This window comes from Microchirus variegatus (assembly GCF_963457635.1).
Source record: "Microchirus variegatus genome assembly, chromosome: 2".
Lineage (NCBI taxonomy): Eukaryota > Metazoa > Chordata > Actinopteri > Pleuronectiformes > Soleidae > Microchirus > Microchirus variegatus.
The window spans coordinates 6,001,707-6,021,220 of record NC_139803.1 but is presented as its reverse complement, the minus strand read 5'-3'; the positions used below and the strand labels follow the sequence as shown (position 1 = coordinate 6,021,220).

Below are 19,514 nucleotides of genomic sequence, written 5' to 3'. Positions count from 1 at the left end.
TCACGTCCACAGCCGCAGTTCACCAACTCTCAGTTCGTTAGCGAGATTCACGTCCACAGCCACAGCTCACCAGCTCTCAGTTCATTCGCGAGATTCACGTCCACAGCCGCAGTTCACCAGCTCTCAGTTCGTTCGCGAGATTCACGTCCACAGCCACAGTTCACCAGCTCTCAGTTCGTCCGCGAGATTCACGTCCACAGCCTCAGTTCACCAGCTCTGTGTGTGTCAGTTCGTTCGCGAATCACGACTGAGTCAGTGACTGACATCGCGAACGAATCACAGCAGCACGGCAGACACAGTTCTTCTTGCTAGTCACTCCCTCCCCGCTCGGCGCACGTTGGCTGCCGTCGCTTGCCGAAGATTCACGAGCGAGTGAAGGCGTCGGCGAACGACTTCACGAGTGATTCACAGAAGGCGGCAGTTCCACTCCCGGGCCGCCACGATCGCTGCAGTCCATGAAGTGATCCCAGTCAGTTCGTTCACTCGAATGATTTGTACTTTCGAAAACGAATCACTCGTGACCAACGCAGTGAGAGCTAGCGGTGGGTTTTCAGACGGGATTTGAAAGTGGAAAATGACGGACGAGGCTGAGCTGAGGAGGTCACAGAGGTCACAGAGGTCATGGTTGGCCTTGAAGGTGTGCAGCAGAGTCCATGTGGGAATTTGACCAGAAGCCATTAGCGCTGTTGCTAGCCTACAAAGTGCTTCACGGCTCTGCTCCCACCGACTTAAATCCTCTCCTTAAGGCTTACGTTACCCCTCGCCTATTATATATATTTTCCTCTTTTTCTCAGCTCCTGGAGTCACATTACCATATTTAAAATCACTGATTATAATCCCTCTATTCACACATATTCATGTGTTTCTAATCCCAGCTGTGAAATGAGCTCTAGATCTACAGTACAGTGCGTCACTCGTCCTCGGGCCTGTTCTGAAACGCACATGAAACGGACAATAATGTCGTCCAAATCCCCTTCCAGTGCATTCCTGCTATATTGCGAGCACTCGGCAGACTGAGCCGCGCGTTGCCGTGGAAACCATTTGCTGCCCAAGCTCATAATATTCCCCTGTGAACGGAGAGCAGAGAGCGGCTGGTGACGGTGGAATCTGTCCAGAAGCTCACAGAGACCACTTTATTAGGTCAGGCCACACACACTGACTTTTATTTTGAAATATTTAAAAGTGACAGCTACGTTTGCAAAGTGAGACGACGTAGAGCGCAGCACAGCGCATTACGTGGTTTTATGTAAAACACGGAAAACAAAAACCGGAGTGTGGAGCTGCATCAGTGCTGTGTTTGAATGCCAAATATATTTGTTTACATTTAAACATTTAACCCTTTAACACAGAAGTGTTAAACTGGTGGCATTATTTGAATCATGACATCATTTAAAAGCATCGTAAATACTCTAAGTTGGTTGTTTGTTGCGCTTTGGCAGTGATTTAAAATTGACTGCATGTTAAAAGAGCATTTATTAACCTAATTATAGGTTTACATAGTCAGTGATTTTTGATATAAAAAGTGTTTTTTTGTCATCTTCTCGCGTGTTTTTGAGTTAAATGATTTTAAAATCGCTGTAGTAGCGATAATTGTGCAGGAGTCACAAAATTAGACCGTTTTTCTTTCATTTCTGTTTCCATGTTGTGCTGGATAAAGGACATCATTGGGTTCTTAAAAGCTCTGTATATACTGCACTGTACATTTGAACATAGTAATGGACCTTTAAGACCGTTATGTTCCAGCAGCAGCAGCAGCAGCTTTAATAGAATATTCAGAGTTCATGAATTATGAGAAAACCCTGGAAGTGATTGAAGTAAATAATTGAGCAGACTTGACTGAAGCAGACAATGTACAGCACTTTCCAGTCAGCACTAATAATAATAATCCTGTGTCTCTGTGAGGACGGCAAACAAACGTGGAAAAGTCCTTTAGTCTCCTCTTCACAGGAAGTCTCTCATGTTTCAGCAAATGCAGAAATCGTTTTCCTCCTCCTCCTCCTCCTCCTCCTCCTCCTCCTCCTCCTTCTGCTCCTCCTCCTCCTCCTCCTCCTCCTCCCTGAGAGTCAGTGAGGAGGAAAACATCAATGTGTAAATATATGTATGTGTGTATCAGCCGTGGGTTTGTCTGTGTGCACAGTTTATGACCTATGACCTCATATCTGTAAGCCCCGCCCTCTGATACGTCATGTGACTAAAGCTGTGAAACTACTTTCATATATTTTTATACAGTAACAAAGTACACATACTTTGTCACTCACGTTCACTCACACACACACTCACTCAGACACTCATGCACTTACACACTCACTCACTTACACTCTCACTCACTCACTCACTCACTCACTCACTCACTCACTCACTCACTCACTCACTCACACACTCACTCACTCACTCACACTCTCAGTCACTCACTTACACACTCACTCACTTACACACTCACTCATTCACTCACTCACTACACTCACTCACTTACACACTCACTCACTCACTCACACACTCACTCACTCACTCACACTCTCAGTCACTCACTTACACACTCACTCACTTACACTCTCACTCACTCACTCAATTCACTCTCACTTACTTACTCACTCACTCGATTACACTCTCACTCACTCATTCACTCACTACACTCACTCATTCACTCACTCACTCACTCACTCACTGTCACCTACTCACTCACTTAAACTCTCACTCAATCACACTCTCACTCACTCACACACTCTCTCACTTACACTCTTACTCACTCACACACTCACTCACTCACTGTCACCTACTCACTCACTTCAACTCTCACTCAATCACACTCTCACTCACTCACACACTCTCTCACTTACACTCTTACTCACTTACACTCTCACTCAATCACACTCTCACTCACGCACTTACATTCTCTCACTTACACTCTCACTCACTCACTCACTCACTCACTCACTCACTCACTCACTCACTCACTCACTCACTCACTCACTCTCACTCACTCACTCTCACTCACACAATCACTTACTCTCACTCACACACACACACAATCACTCACTCTCACTCGCACACTCACTCACTTACACACTCACTCACTCACACACTCACTCTCACTCACTCACTCACTCACTCACTCACTCACTCACACTCTCACTCACTCACTTACACACTCACTCACTCACTCACTCACACACTCACTCTCACTCACTCACTCACTCACTCACTCACTCACTCACACTCTCACTCACTCACTTACACTCTCACACTCTCACTCACTCACTCACTCATTCACTCACTCACTTACTCACTCACTCACTCACTCACACTCTCACTCACACACTTACACTCTCACTCACTCACTTACACACTAAGACACTCATGCACTCACAAACTCAGACTCTCAGTCACTCACTCACACTCTCACTCACTCACTCACTTGGTAACATTCTTGTACATTTACTGTAAACGTACCACATTAAAGGTACTTTTATACCGTATACCAGAGCTGTAATTGAATGCCTTTACATTTGGTGTGAACACAAACAGAGTCAGAGGAGTTGAACAAACCTCATCTCATGGTTTTGTCACCTCCTCACAGCTGTGTAATGAGTGTGAACGTCACATGGTTTCAAACTGTCACATGATGCACTCACACCTCTGGAATGGTGTGAGGAGGGCAATGCGCTCGTGTCTGACAGACGCCACTTTCCTCCCCGCTGACACTCAATCCAAACTTTATCGAAACAAAACGATTGTCACAAATCGGGGGCTTTTATTCTGACACTTTTAATGTGTTGGTGTTTGGACTTCCTGTCCCAAAGGCGTTCAGTGGAATCCCTGAGTTAAACATGCTGTAAACCAGTGGTACAAAATGCTTTCAATGGAACAAAACAAAAATAGCAACGGGACAATGACATAAAACATTCAAACTTGGAGAAATAAAAGCAGAATACAACTCATAGTCAACGTAATACATATTTAATTAAATGAAGCCCTTATAAATAAGTGAATTAAAGCAGTATAAAATCCCACAGTGTGCAGTGGTCATAGCTTGACGTCTACACTCCACACAGTTATAGCTCTGTTTTGATGGAACTGTCAGGTGGATAATTATCTTATTTTCCAGACATGGTCAGCTCACACCGAGCTCCCTGAACGCATTATAATAACCTTCATTTAGTGTTGCACACCCACACAGCTCTGCAGGAGTCACGGTGACACAGTGGAGCAGCTTTACGACACACGTATTTTCCCCCTCTACACAACTGTGACTGCACAGATTCACGGAGGAAACAACGATAAAACGAGTGAGTTTGTGTGGTAGTGATGCTGAGAACAGAGGAGGAGGAGGAAGAGGAGGAGGAGGTCTATTGTTTGTCATATTATCTGCTTGTTTGTGTTGTTTGTTGCAGCTGTCACTCAAACACATGAAGCTGGTAAATGTGCAAAAGCATCTTATTTGTTTGTTTCCTAAAAAGCTGCAACGAATAATCCATTATCAGTTTGATTTCTTATTTTTCAGCCTCTTAAAGTGGACATTTTCTGGTTTCTTTGCTCCATATAAACAGTTCATCATTAAAACTTATTTTTGAGAACATCATCATTTCCAGAGTTTTTTCCATTTAAAGGTGCCATATGTAAGAATGTGGCCAAAAACGGTTACTACATTCAAATTCAAAATACAGAGGTCTTTTAGGTTTGGTTTTCTGACCTAACTGGCAACCTGTGGTTGCTCGGCAGCTAAGACTCTACTGACTGCAATGACTGGTAGACAGTGGTAGGTGGCGCCACATGATGCCAAAACATGATTTCAAAACATAAACATGATTTGCAGTCTGCAAAATATTTGTTTAAATGCAAATATTTTGTCTGTACTGTTGTTGTTGGTGAGTTCAGTTTGTTATATGAACATTATTCCTGAGTCTCTGTGACATATTAGGAGGATTTTATGATTTATTACATAATGCACCTTTAATGGACCATAAAATGACATATTCTTGGTGATCTTGTAACATCTGAGACATTTATCCTGTCAAACTGCTGAATATCCAGGTTTATTCTGTATATTTTTTTGCAGTAGAATCCATTCCTTTGTTGGTTTGGTCCATAAAATGTTGAGAAAATGTTGATTGGTATTTACCAAACTCTGGAAATAATGAACCAAAAAGGATTTCATTGTTACACGGAGCAAAGAAAATGGAAAATATTCACATTTAAGAATCACCCTCAAACAGAGACGATTAATTTGGTTATTGATTAATAATGGAGTAATTGTCTCAGCCCCTGCAGGTGGACATATTGTGTCTCCAGGGTTATAAATATAAATGAGTGTTATAAATCCACAGTTTCCGACATGGCAGTGCAGCTACAGACACAGCGTTTGGTTGTCTGGCAACCACAGAGCCGGCGAATTGTACATATATTGATGTATTATTTGTCCAGGTGTTTAATTGTTGGACAACAATATCACCGCCTTGTTTCCTGTCTTTCTCTGGTAGGCTTGACATCCCCTAGAAAGCCCATGGAGCAGGATGTGGAGAGCCCTGCCATCGTCAGACAGCCCAAGTTGCCAAAGCAGGCGCGCGAGGATCTGCCCAAACATCTGGCAGCGATGGAGAGGACCAAGAAGGTCCAGCGCTACGTCCAGAAGGACGGCAAGTGCAACGTCCACCACGGCAACGTCCGGGAGACGTACCGCTATTTTACGGACATCTTCACCACGCTGGTGGACCTGAAGTGGAGGTTCAACCTCTTCATCTTTGTGCTGGTGTACACCGTAACGTGGCTCTTCTTCGGCTTCATGTGGTGGCTGATCGCGTACCTCCGCGGCGACCTGGACCACCTAGCAGACAATCAGTGGACTCCGTGTGTCAACAACCTCAACAGCTTTGTGTCGGCGTTCCTGTTCTCCATCGAGACAGAGACCACCATCGGTTACGGATACAGGGTGATCACGGACAAATGCCCCGAGGGCATTCTCCTGCTCTTGATTCAGTCGGTGCTGGGATCTATCGTCAACGCCTTCATGGTGGGCTGCATGTTCGTCAAGATCTCGCAGCCCAAGAAGCGAGCCGAGACGCTGGTGTTCTCCACCAACGCCGTCATCTCCATGAGGGACGGGCGACTGTGCCTGATGTTCAGGGTGGGCGACCTCCGCAACTCGCACATCGTGGAGGCGTCGATCAGGGCCAAGCTCATCAAGTCCAAGCAGACCAAGGAGGGGGAGTTCATCCCTCTGAACCAGACGGACATAAACGTGGGCTACAGCACGGGGGACGACAGGCTCTTCCTGGTGTCGCCGCTCATCATCTGCCACGAGATCAACCAGAACAGCCCCTTCTGGGATATCTCGCAGGCTCACCTGGCCAAGGACGAGCTGGAGATCGTGGTGATTTTAGAGGGAATGGTGGAGGCCACAGGTGAGTATCTGAGTTTCTTACCAGAAAATGACTTTGGGAGAAGCTGAAGTCACTTTTTTTAAATAATATTACTTAAAGCGGACCTAGACCGGAAGTTCCAATTAAGGCTGTTTTTTAGTGTGTATCTGCGTCATTACCTTGTTTATGAAGCCCTGAAGGTTCTAAACAAACATTTCAGCCACTGCTGAGAACGCTGTGTTTTATTGTAATCTCGGGCTCAGCGAGATCTCTGAAAAAACCCGTTCCGGTTACGTAAACATCGGTTCTCCTGAACAGCAGATCCTCCTGCTCCGGGCACTAGTCCGGGCACATCCGTAGCGTACATTGAACCACAGAAGAAGAATAACGTCCGTTGTGGAGGTGTTTCACGAGCAACAGTGTCTTCTGACTCTGGGTCAAAGGTCGTCAAAGGGACTGCGGCGGGGAGTCGTGACGAAGCTATTTTTAAACACTGTTATAACAATGTTTTGATAACGAGGAGCAGTGCATCCACCGTTCCAGAGGGGGGAGCTGCGCTTCTTAGGGCAGGTGTGCTGATTATGTCACTTCCGGGTACTGGCCAATCACAAGACAGTTGGGAAGGCTCTACGCTGGCTGGCCAATCACAACGCACTCTGTCTTCTGGGTGTGAGATTTCAGTATGAAACACCGCGGCTGAGGAGAGCTTCAGTAAGGAGATATTTCTATCGGCTCATTTACAGCAACTAGGAGGTTTTTGACCATAAAACATTAACAATAATCAAATTCCCTGTCAATTTCCTGACTTTTCTTCCTCCCTTTTCCACTTATTCAACAGTTTTCCCATGTATGACTCGGCTAAATGCTCTTTATTCTGATAATTACTGACTGAGCAGCTTATTGAATCTAAACCTAATTTAATTGTCGCGATGTTTTCCTCAGAGCGATGGAGCGATTTAGCTTTGGATTTTATTTCACCCGTGCGTTAACCGCCGTACTGTTCAACACAAACACTCACTGTTTGTGTCTCACAGTCATTTCCTTGGATTGAATTATAATCACTTTGTTGATCCTCTGGCGTCACCATCTCCTTTCTTAATTAATATCGAGGGCGTTTCCATGAAATTTGGCGTGTCTTATTAACTCCAATAACCGTGTTTACACCCCACCACCCATCGGCCCGCTCTGATAAATATGAATATAACGTGATATGTCAGATGAGACGGTGTCAATAGGCTCACAGAGGAACTCCCGCAGAGGCCAAAGATCGCATCGTTGATGCCGATCAGAACACAGGGAACAGGCTCAGGAAAGCTCTGGTGAAATGTGATTAAGAACATTTACGCAAAGTGCTGTAATTAAGTGTTAATTTGAGACACTTATGCTGGAGATGAATCTGCAGCCGGGCGATTCAAATGTTGGCCTGTGGGGAGTGAAACACTGTTCACAACCTTTTTCATTTTATGCACTTTGAGTTGCACCTGGGTTCAACAGGAAAAACTCATTGATTTAAAATTTTAAAGAGAAACAACTGTGTCTACAGCTACTACAGTGCACAATTTTTAATCATTTTTATGCACTTTTAGGTGAAAAAAAGGACAGATGTGGAGAGAAAACTCAAAGATGTGCCATGACAGGTCGTGGTGAAAGGAAATGGTGCGGTAGAGACAGTAGAGAGAGACCAGGAGCATATATATATAACAAAAAGTTATATGAGTCAGTGATGACGTGTTTTTAGAACTGATATCAATTTTTAGTGTTGTTTTTTATGTCAGTAATAGGACAAAATGGACATCAAAATTCAAAATGGCCGACTTCCTGTTGAGTTGAGGCCATGGTTACGGTCGACTTTTTTGTTCGCATCTGTCTCTAACATCTTCCCACCAAGTTTCGGGAAATTCTGTGGCACTCAATTTTGCATTTGTTTTCACCTTAGGGGGCGCTATAGAGCCCTTGAGTTAATGTTTTTGTGTTTTTTGATTTGCGTTTGTGTTTTTGATTTGTGTTGTGTTTTGCACCTCAGGGCCACCTAATCTATAACTCAAGTGTCATCGTTACCATTGTGTTTGCAGGAATGACCTGCCAGGCGAGGAGCTCCTACATCAGCAGCGAGATCAAGTGGGGCTACCGCTTCACGCCCGTCCTGACGCTGGAGGACGGCTTCTACGAGGTGGACTACAACAGCTTCCACGACATCTACGAGACGGACACGCCCGCCTGCAGCGGCAGAGAGCTCGCCGACATGACCAACCGCGCGCGCCTGCCCCTGACCTGGTCCATGGCGAGCAGGCTGAGCCAGCAGGGCCTGCCGGAGTCTGAGCAGGAGGCTCGGGAGACCAAGGTCAGCCCGGAGAAGCAGGCCAAGAACCTGCAGACTGAGAGGAACGGGGACGTCGCCAACGTCGAGAGTGAGTCCAAAGTGTAGACGGGAGGACGGACGGACGCACACGAGGACCAACCAGGACCAACGAGCACAGTAGACCAAGTATTCTGCACCATGAACCACTTTTTCTCAGTGATTCACGACCCCCCACCCCCCCCCCTCCCCCCAAAGTGGCCCATTCCTGCTGAACTGCAAACCTTTTTTTTTTTTTGCAGAAAGTGCATGTTTCAAATAATAATTACGTGACGTCCTTCCTGAGAGTCCTCTTATTTTTTTTCTATTCAAATATTCCTAAGGGGCATTTGCATAAGTATTTTTGTACATATAGACGATAATTGTTTTTGTGTGAATATTTGACAAAAAACATTTGATACAGATTCCTTTGGGTTAGCTGTGTACATATTCGATGCCTTACTGTGTGTATAAAGTTTGACTTTGATTTGTTTTTCAGGAACATATATAATAAGCATGTATCGTTGATTTATCTTGTATTATGTACATACTGTACGACGTGGATGCATCCACGTCGTCTACTTTAGACCAATGACCAATTCTTCCCAGATTAATAATAATAATAATAATAATAATCCACGTTTGTTAAAGGATGAAACTACAGCTGACTCCTGACACTGGCCCTTTAAAAAAAAATGCATTCAGTCACTTTTTGCACAATCGGAGGCTTCAAGTGGAGAAAGTTAGTCCTCCAGGAAATCTCCCTCATACGTCACCGATCAGTGTCAAACATGAATAAACAGTGAATTATAGCACATTATTTTCATGGTGTTCTTTTGTCTTGGTACACGGTGGATGGATGACTGAGGGAATCTGGTGTGAGCGCTAATATTTTGTGTATGAAAAAGCAAGAAAATCATAAATTTGGAGAAAATACATAAAACAAATTAGACTCTATCATTGAGTTGGTTCCATAACTTTACCCCAAAAACTTCCATAAACATCTATCGCTCAGGTGGATGTCAATAACCAGGTGTGACGCTGCGCTGTGATTGGCTCATTGGAAGAAGATTGGCTCACTGTGATTGGATGAGGAGATTAGGGGGCGTGGTCTATATAAACCCCTCTGAGCCTCCTCATCATCACCTTTTCAAACAAATCCTGATTAAAAGTAGTTATTAGTCGTAGTGAGTGAGTTGCTGCTTGTGTGCGATGTTAAAGTTCATTTGTTTAATTAAGATAAATAATAGTTGTTGTCAAGTTTGGGCCAAATTGTTAAATTTTACGTTAATTTAAAAACAGCAGGAACAGGAGAGAGAAGCCATTTTGTTTCAGCTTTCTTTTCTCCGGTTTGAAGTCAGGAGTGTAGGTAAGTTTTCTTTATGGACGTAAGACTAAGATTAAAGTTAATAAAACTGCTGCACTTCGTGGAACAGACTTTTGATTTATTTGTTTACCTTTTTTGGAAAAAGGAAGTGGACGACTCTGAACCCCAGGTAAGTTTTGTATTTTGTTGTCTGGTTGGCATTGTTTACTTGTGTGAAGGTTGAAGAACGTGCTTTTCAGGCAACATTAGACAAACAAAATAGGATGAATTAAAATATTACACTTGCCAATTAATCCTGGAAAAAAAAGAATTGAATGACGTAATTGTAATACATAAATCAAATGATGAAATGTGGAATAAAATAGACTAAAAACGCATTTAAATGTATGATATTATAGGACGTGTGTGTGTGTGTTTGTGTAAACCACTTCACAGTGAAAAAACAACAAAACAGACCGAGTTAAACGTTTAATTTCATGTTGTTTTTACTTCACTCAAATGGAAAATACAACAGTTGTCATTTACATCGTTTTCTAACAGTGAGCATTAACCATGAGGAGCATTCACACAGTTTATTTATATCGCATTAAAGTTATTTCTTTTTCTTTTGTTTCCACTTCAATTTAACCCACATATTTAATCAAATACAACCAGAAAGCATTATTATTTTTGTCATATTTGGGAACAAGTCTGAGGCTGGTGTTAATCTGGATTTTCTTACCACCAACTAATCTAATGAAAAGAATAAAAGCCATCATTTATTGATGTTAACGACACCCAGATTAGCTTCTGTGGAGGACGGGATTATAATTTCAGGTAGTTTCAACTACTGCTTCATTGTCTTTTTTCAGATTAATAAATACAGTCAGGTCCAGAATTCTGAGATTAAAACAGTGTATTAGGAATATCAGACATAATGTTAAGACTTATTCTTTGTAGTGGTTTGTTTTGACTTGAAATTCATGATAAAATACATTAAAACCTCCCTCTCCCAACAGTGTTTTTATATTTACAGAAGAAGAAGAAAACAAGAGATTGAACAGGATTAGCACAATGATAGTCTGGATTATGTTTGCAGTTATAATCTCAAATTCTTTTTACAGTCGAGTGTTTTATCGGCGTGTTGTTCCATCACACATTCGCAAACTTAGTGTTATTATCTTTATAGAATAGCATATAACAGCTGTTAACAGTGAAAATAAAACACAGTTCTAAAACACAGGTAATGTTCAAATGTTAAACGTAGTGTGTTTAAAAAACAACAAAAAAAAAAACTAAATGTTAAAACACAAGTTAATTTGTTGAAATGAGAGTGGTTCAAATCAAAACACACACTTAAAAAACACACAAAACTCCACACACACACACACACACATAGTAAAAGCAACAGCAGTTAATTTAAAGCGACTGAAGAGTCAAAAACCTGTTGTTTGTCGTTTTACAGATTTACAGGAAAACAGTGAGACGTGGTGACAGCAGAGGATTCTGCAGCAGTGAATGAGTCATGAGTCATGAGGTGAGTATCAAAGCATTAATATAAACAAATAAATTAAAAATAAAAGAAGTACTTGAGCTTCAGTTATCAGAGATGATCTTTATCTTTGACGGAAATGATTAAAAACTGAATTTAGGCACAGACTGAAATGATTTAGGTTCAACTCTAAATGATGTTTTATCCTACACTCTTAGAAATAAGGGTTCCAAAAGGGTTCTTCTACAAGGGCTGAGGTTCTACATGGAACCATTTGCTTTCCTGGAGAAAGGGTTTTTCAAGGGTTTTTGGTAACACTAACCCCACCATTTTGATCCAGAGAACCCTTTAAAACCACTTTCCTGGATAAATGGTTTTAAAAGGGTTCTTGGTGGAACCCTCCAAAAGGGTTCTCCTACGAGGACAATCCGAAGAACCTTATACGGTTCTACTTGGCACTTTTATTTCTAAGAGTGTACTTCCTACTGTCACTTCATGAAAAATAATAATAATAATAATAATTAGAGCTGAAACATCCACTCGATTCATCGATTTCTGATTGTTTCGGCTTCTTAAATAGACGGATTTAAGCATTTCTTGTTTCTTTGCGCCACAAAACAAAGAAATCATTAAAAAACAGAATCACGAGACGAGTTGAGAACCTCGTCGTTTCCACCGATCGACGTTTTCTGACATTTTACGGACCAAACGATGACCAAAATAATGGTTAGTTGCAGCTCTAATAAGAACAGTAGCACACACACACACACACACACACACACACACACACACACACACACACACACACACACACACACACACACACACACACACACACACACACATTAAAAAAATGAAAAAAATTCAGCTGGTGAGTAAGGGTTAGGTTAGTGCTCCTTCTCTTATTGGATAAATTCTATATAATATTGATATTATACATCAGGTTCCATATCGTAGTTCCACTACAGTTGAATTTGATCAAATCCACCTCTGATCGCCTTGACTTTATTGAAATAAATGGAGTAAAAGTGTGAAATGTGACTGAATGTACGACTAATAAACCACGACTAGATTCTATGATGGAGATATTCACACAGTCAGAACAACAGGAGTCACTTTTATGTCCCATATGTTAACTCTGTATGTTAAAGTAAGGAGTTATATAAGGAGTGGTTTTTGGCAGAGTGGGATAGACACGAGTGGGGGCGAGTGTAAATTACCCAGCAAACACCTGTGGCGTGAGCGGCGGTGGCAGGTTGTCGCTGTCCACGTCGTTGGCGTCGATGGCGGAAACCGTGCGCGCCGCCGCAATCTCCAGAGGGTACTTCTCCAGCGCGACGCGAACCTGGCGCTCCACGCTGCCAGGCCAGGCGAGGAGGTCGGCGTGGAGGCTCCGTGCTGCCTCCGTCACGCGCTCCTGTTTGACGAGGAGGTCCGACAGCAGCTCGAGGTTCTGGTTCAGCTCGACCAGGACCGGGTTGGTCGGGGCGGCGGCGGCGGCGTCGGAGGCGGCCCAGTCGCCGTCGGAGCTGCTGTTGTTGAGACGCGGCGACGCTTGGCCCGACATGTAGCGCTCAAACTCCTCCGAGGAGAGGTTGAGGGACTGAGCGTCCAACTTCTCGATGAAGGCGGTCGCACAGCACTGAAAAATGAAGGAAATGGAACAATTACAAACTCAGTTTGCCTTCACCAGAGGTAAACTGTAACCTGTGTTTCTGATCTTAATCTTTCAGGATTATGTTTGCATAATCCTTCATGTCCCTTCTCTGACCTTCTGTCCCTTCCCTGACCTTATGTCCCTTCTCTGACCTTATGTCTCTGACCTTATGTCTCTGACCTTATGTCCCTTCTCTGACCTTATGTCACTTCTCTGACCTTATGTCCCTTCCCTGACCTTATGTTCCTTCCCTGACCTTATGTCTCTGACCTTATGTCCCTTTTCTAACCTTATGTCTCTGACTTATATGTCCATTCTGACATTCATGTCCCTTCCCTGACCTTCTGTCTCTGACCTTATGTCCCTTCTCTGACCTTATGTCACTTCTCTGACCTTATGTCCCCTCTCTGACCTTAAGTCACTTCTCTGACCTTATGTCACTTCTCTGACCTTATGTCCCTTCTGTGACCTTATGTCACTTCTCTGACCTTAAGTCACTTCTCTGACCTTATGTCCCTTCTCTGACCTTAAGTCACTTCTCTGACCTAAGGACACTTCTCTGACCTTATGTCACTTCTCTGACCTTATGTCCCTTCTCTAACCTTAAGTCACTTCTCTGACCTTATGTCACTTCTCTGACCTTATGTCCCTTCTCTAACCTTAAGTCATTTCTCTGACCTTATGTCACTTCTTCTGTAGTCTGGATTATGTTTGCAGTTATAATCTCAAAATAATATTATTTATTGTTTACAGTCGAGTGTTTTAACGGAGTGTTAATCCATCACACAATCACATTCATTGTATTTTTCCAGATTAATAAATACAGTCAGGAATAATGAATTCTGAGATTAAAACATTTGTGGTGTTGATTTGGACAACAGTGTTAATCTATAGCAGATTGGAATTAGGATTATCAGACATAATATTAGTCTTATTCTTTGTAGTGGTTTGTTTTGACTTTTAAATTAATGATAAAATAAAATAAAACTTCCCTTTAACAGTATTTTTAGATTTATAGAAGAAAAAATAGATTTAACAGGATTAACACAATGGTAGTCTGGATTATGTTTGCAGTTGTAATCTCAAAGTGATATTTTTTTTTTTGCTGAATAATGAAACTAACCAGGTTAGTGAAGTAGTAGCCGTCCTCCCCGGTCATCAGTCTGCTGGGATTACAGAAGCGTGTGATGTACTGGATGTTGGACTGAAGGCGAGGAGGATTAGCCTTCAGCACGATGTAAATAAGCGCCGGCAGGAAGTCGTCGGCCGACGCCGGCTCGTTCTTGGTGATCTTGATGGCGCTGAAGATGTGTTTGCTGCAGCGCGTGATGCACGCCAGCTTGTCCCGGGGAACCCTCTTAGAGTCCATCTCTATCACGTCTGCAGGTCAGGGAAGGGACATATAAGTCAGAGACATAAGGTTAGAGAAGGGACATAAGGTCAAAGACATAAGGTTAGAGAAGGAACATAAGGTCAGAAGGGACAGAAGGTCTGAGAAGGGACATAAGGTCAGAGACATAAGGTCAGAGAAGGGACAGAAGGTCAGAGAAGGGACATAAGGTCTGAGAAGGGACATAAGGTCAGAGAAGGGACAGAAGGTCGGAGACATAAGGTTAGAGAAGGGACATAAGGTCAAAGAAGGGACAAAAGTGTAAACACATCCAAATTACAAAAGAAAATCAAATTTTTACTTTGTCAAACTGTCAATTATTTGAATTTGTTCATCAGCATTATTATTATTATTATTACAATAACTTCTTTAACCAGATCCAAATAAAACACTAACTTGTTGTCTTCATCCTGCTTGACAGTAAACTCAACATTTTTAGTTTGGGACAAATCCGTCATTTATATTCTGTGTGTGTGTGAAAAATGACTGGTTATATCAGTCCATCGTCAGTTTCTGGGCTGATTCTCTCTGACCTGTTATTGCTTTGACCACATTCTCCGACACTTCAGGGATTTCTTCATCCATGGACACACACAGCATCTCGATGGTCACCCAGTGCAAAGCCCTGCAACAACAACAACAACAACAACAGTAACAACAATAAGTACTGTGTTGAGTGGAAAAGGCACAAAGCTTTTCCATGGTGATGTGATGCAATTGCACAAATTTGTTCCAGTCACTGTTTCCCCCCCCCTGGCTGTCGCTGTGCGCTCACATGTGAACGAGGCTAAAGTGCACAAACACACTGTGACTGTGGGCTGGGTTCACACTGACCGTATCCGGTTCTGCGTGGCCAAGTCCTTCCTCTCGTCGTCGCTGGTTTCTGGACAGAAGACGCCCTTGTAAAGGCGCGTCATGATGTACTTTTCCACCTGGTCCATCACCTGCTCCACAGACTCTGATGAGCCTGGAGAACCACAACAGTTAATAGTTACAGTTTGTCCCGGGGAACCCTCTTAGAGTCCATCTCTGTCACGTCTGCAGGTCAGGGAAGGGACATAAGGTCAGAGAAGGGACAGAAGGTCAGAGACATAAGGTTAGAGACATAAGGTCAAAGAAGGGACATATAAGTCAGAGAAGGGACATAAGGTCAGAGACATAAGGTCAGAGACATAAGGTCAGAGAAGGGACATAAGGTCAAAGAAGGGACATATAAGTCAGAGAAGGGACATAAGGTCAGAGACATAAGGTCAGAGACATAAGGTCAGAGACATAAGGTCAGAGAAGGGACATAAGGTCAGGGAAGGGACATATAAGTCAGAGAATGGACATAAGGTCAGAGAAGGGACATATAAGTCAGAGAAGGGACATAAGGTCAGGGAAGGGACATATAAGTCAGAGAATGGACATTAGGTCAGAGACATAAGGTCAGAGAAGGGACATATAAGTCAGAGAATGGACATAAGGTCAGAGACATAAGGTCAGGGAAGGGACATATAAGTCAGAGAATGGACATAAGGTCAGAGACATAAGGTCAGGGAAGGGACATATAAGTCAGAGAATGGACATAAGGTCAGAGACATAAGGTCAGGGAAGGGACATATAAGTCAAGAGAATGGACATAAGGTCTGAGACATAAGGTCAGAGAAGGGACAACCACAACAGTTAATAGTTACTGTCTGTGCTGCCCTCTAGTGTTACTGTTACACACAGAGAAAATAATAACTGGACTCACAAACATCAACAGTCACTATAATAATGGCAGAGTTTATTATTATCTGACCTTTAAAGTGACTCAGCAGGCGGTCGGCCATGTTCTGGTAGAAATCCTGAACGCACTCGGAGAGTTCTTCAGCGCTGAGGTCCTGTGTCTAGACAAGAGACGCCAGAGGTTCATGGACGCTGAAACGCTGACCATTTTACTGATCCGGGATCTGTTTCCCAATCACGATCGATCTCCTTTACCTCCAGATGTTTCCCAAAGCAGCGTTTTAAGAGCAATTTTTCTTCATGTCAACTGTTGCTGAGCCATGTAACGTATTAAGAACAGACTAATAAGGAAGTAGAGGTGTTAAACTTTGATTTAAAGGTAAGATAAAGCACACTGGAGGTTCATATTTTAATGAATACCAGCTGAAAACTAGCCTGAGGTTTGAAAACATGGCTGCCAGCTGGGACACAAAGAAAAACATGCTTTAAGAAGATGTTTACCGCTTTGTTTACCCGCAACAAAATCATCAATTAAACGCCAAAGCTCACACGAGCTGTTGTTCCACTGCTGCCTCCATGTTTGGTTTTACATAAGTGATGTAAAGTGACCAGACGAGGCAGAAGTAGGAGAACAGCTTCCATGTTTTCCCCCGAGCTACAAACACCAGAGTTTACCTGTGGACAGTCTTTACTTTCCCCGCCGCTCTCCCTGAGGCACACGGTGAATCACAGCACCTCAGACTTTGTTCAAATACAGTTATAAATCATTATATCGCGCATGAAACGTGCAGCGTGAGCACCACAGACCTTCTTGCTGGACATGTTGACGATGAAGGCGCGACACTGCTTGTGGATCTCCCGGCCCGGCCTCTGGAGGATTTTCAGGAAGTCCACAAAGTCCCTGGACACTTGGTCCGTTTCGAAGCTGTTGTGGCGGCTGACGGACGGACTGGGTGTTTTTCCCTCTTGGGTTTCTGATGAGGAGGAAGGACATTTGAGATACAGACACAGTGGAGACGACGCCCGGAGATCGTGCTGTGTCGTACGCTACCTTTCTTGGGAGGAGTACGCGACGAGGGGCTGAAGAACTTCTTCACCGTGGTCACTTTCCGCGTCTTCTCGTTGGTTTTCTTCTCCTCAAACTTGGAGAAAGGACCCAGAGAGGCGTGTCCTGGGTGCGGTGGCGCCGACGACTGGCCGTGGGGCTGCGTCTGAGCGCCGTGGCTGCTCGCGTACGCCGCGTCCTCCTCTCGCTGCAGCCTGGTGCCGTGGAAATATGTGATTAAAAACAAGAACATGACAGTTGAAGAACAACATCTTTTCATAGCTGTCAAAGGTATCAAAGGCTCCACTTTATCTAATACACTAGAAGTTCTCTGTAAGCCACATTCTTTTCCTTGTAAGAGTATTTCCTCAAAGGATTAAGGCCATTGGTTAACGACTCTAACAAGTAATCCTGCATTAAATCGTTTAAACTAAAGCAAACCTGAGACAAATGAGAACAATCTTAAATCTTCCGGGAAAGTTAAGGGCTGGTAAAGCACTCACTTTTCCGCCAGAGCCCAGTCGTCCTGGATCTGTTTCTGCCGAACCCTCTGGTACTCCTCCCTCCAGCACTTGGAGCACAGGCCCTGCCAGGCTGCATTGCCGTAGTAACCGCATCCCTTTTTGCACAGCAGGTCCGATTGGTCCACGTGTATGCCCCGCCGCTCCGTCCGCTGACTCATGATGCTGTGGGTAACGAGCAACAATCATTCATAATGTGTTTATTGTACGCAGCGAATCAAGACAGAAAACTGTGTGATTGGGTAATCATATAAAATAAGTGCAATGTACTTGTAGAATTTCCCATTCTTTGTTTATAATGTAAATATCAAGCCCATACTGTCTATAATGTACGTTATACATTATATTTTAAGTCTTTTAAAGATATTAACACTAAGACTATATATATAGTCTTAGTGTTAATATCTTTATATCGTGTACTTTTTTTGGTAATGTAACAGACACGTATAACTGGGATTATACTGTGGAGTCCTTCAACACACAGATGTATCAAAGGCAGACGAGGGTTTGCCTTCGTTTTCAACAGCAAATGGAATATTTCAAAGGTAAATAAAGAGTTGAACCCAGAGAATAATCAAACTAAATGGTTTGTTGAAATGTAAAAGAGAGAGTGACTGAAAAACAAGGAGAATTTAAATATAAATATGGAAAGTATCTGCTGACATGGGTCTACAGGGAGGTCTACGTGGAGGTCTTCATGGAGGAAAAGCGCCAATAGGTCTACATGGAGGTCTACATGGAGGTCTATATGGAGGTCAGGGGGGCAAGGTACGTTCTTCTGCCCTGGAATCCGTCCTGTTTCTCTGCTGCAGAGACATCTGTCTTTATGTCCCTGTCTGTCTATAATGTCTCTTTATGTCGCTGTCTGTCTATAATGTCTCTTTATGTCCCTGTCTTGTCTTTGTGTCTCAGTATGTCCCTGTCTGTCTTTATTTCTCTTTATGTCCCTGTCTGTCTCTAATGTCTCTTTATGTCCCTGTCTGTCTCTAATGTCTCTTTATGTCCCTGTCTGTCTCTAATGTCTCTTTATGTCCCTGCCTGTCTTTATGTCCCTGTCTGTCTATAATGTCTCTTTATGTCCCTGCCTGTCTTTATGTCCCTGCCTGTCTTTATGTCCCTGTCTATCTATAATGTCTCTTTATGTCGCTGTCTGTCTATAATGTCTCATTATTTCCCTGTCTGTCTATGATGTCTCTTTATGTCCCTGTCTGTCTATATGTCTCTGTATGTCCCTGTCTGTCTTTATGTCTCTGTCTTCATATCTCTTTATGTCCCTGTCTGTCTATAATGTCTCTTTATGTCCCTGTCTGTCTTTATGTCCCTGTCTGTCTCTAATGTCTCTGTCTGTCTCTAATGTGTCTCTCATGTCCCTGTCTGTCTCTAATGTCTCTGTCTGTCTCTAATGTGTCTGTCTCTCATGTCCCTGTCTGTCTCTCATGTGTCTGTCTCATGTGTCTGTCTCTCAGCTCAAACACATCACAGTCCACAGTCGTTCCTCCGCAGTAACACAGACGTTATTCACCCGCAGGTCCACGGTCACAGTCCTGAACACTAACGCTGTTCTCGGCTCGTTCACGTACTCACCTGTTTCTGTTTGGACCGGAGCTCACACAACCGGAAGTAGGAAGTAGACAGAGGAAGAGAGAAAGAGACGAGCAAAGTGTTAAGGTTAAGACACTGACGTCGTCTCTAAACAACATCG

The 19,514-nt window shown here is 43.3% G+C and overlaps 2 protein-coding genes across 2 annotated transcripts; one reads left to right on the top strand and one right to left on the bottom strand.

Annotated features, from left to right (window-relative positions):
* Positions 1-5,500: 5,500 nt before the first annotated feature.
* On the top strand, positions 5,501-8,781 carry LOC310944261 (G protein-activated inward rectifier potassium channel 2-like; the record flags this gene model as incomplete). The annotated part of the gene is made up of 2 exons (XM_083909978.1): positions 5,501-6,398; positions 8,429-8,781. The coding sequence occupies 2 exons, from the start codon at positions 5,501-5,503 to the stop codon at positions 8,779-8,781; spliced, it is 1,251 nt and encodes a 416-aa protein (XP_083766104.1).
* A 3,885-nt stretch (positions 8,782-12,666) lies between these two features.
* rabgef1 (RAB guanine nucleotide exchange factor (GEF) 1) lies at positions 12,667-17,973 on the bottom strand (the record flags this gene model as incomplete). Its single annotated transcript, XM_083909976.1, has 8 exons — positions 12,667-13,131; positions 14,270-14,526; positions 15,070-15,161; positions 15,371-15,503; positions 16,320-16,407; positions 17,054-17,220; positions 17,298-17,506; positions 17,795-17,973. 8 exons carry the CDS (start codon positions 17,971-17,973, stop codon positions 12,706-12,708), a joined length of 1,551 nt encoding a protein of 516 aa, XP_083766102.1. The 3' UTR covers positions 12,667-12,705.
* Positions 17,974-19,514: the final 1,541 nt, after the last annotated feature.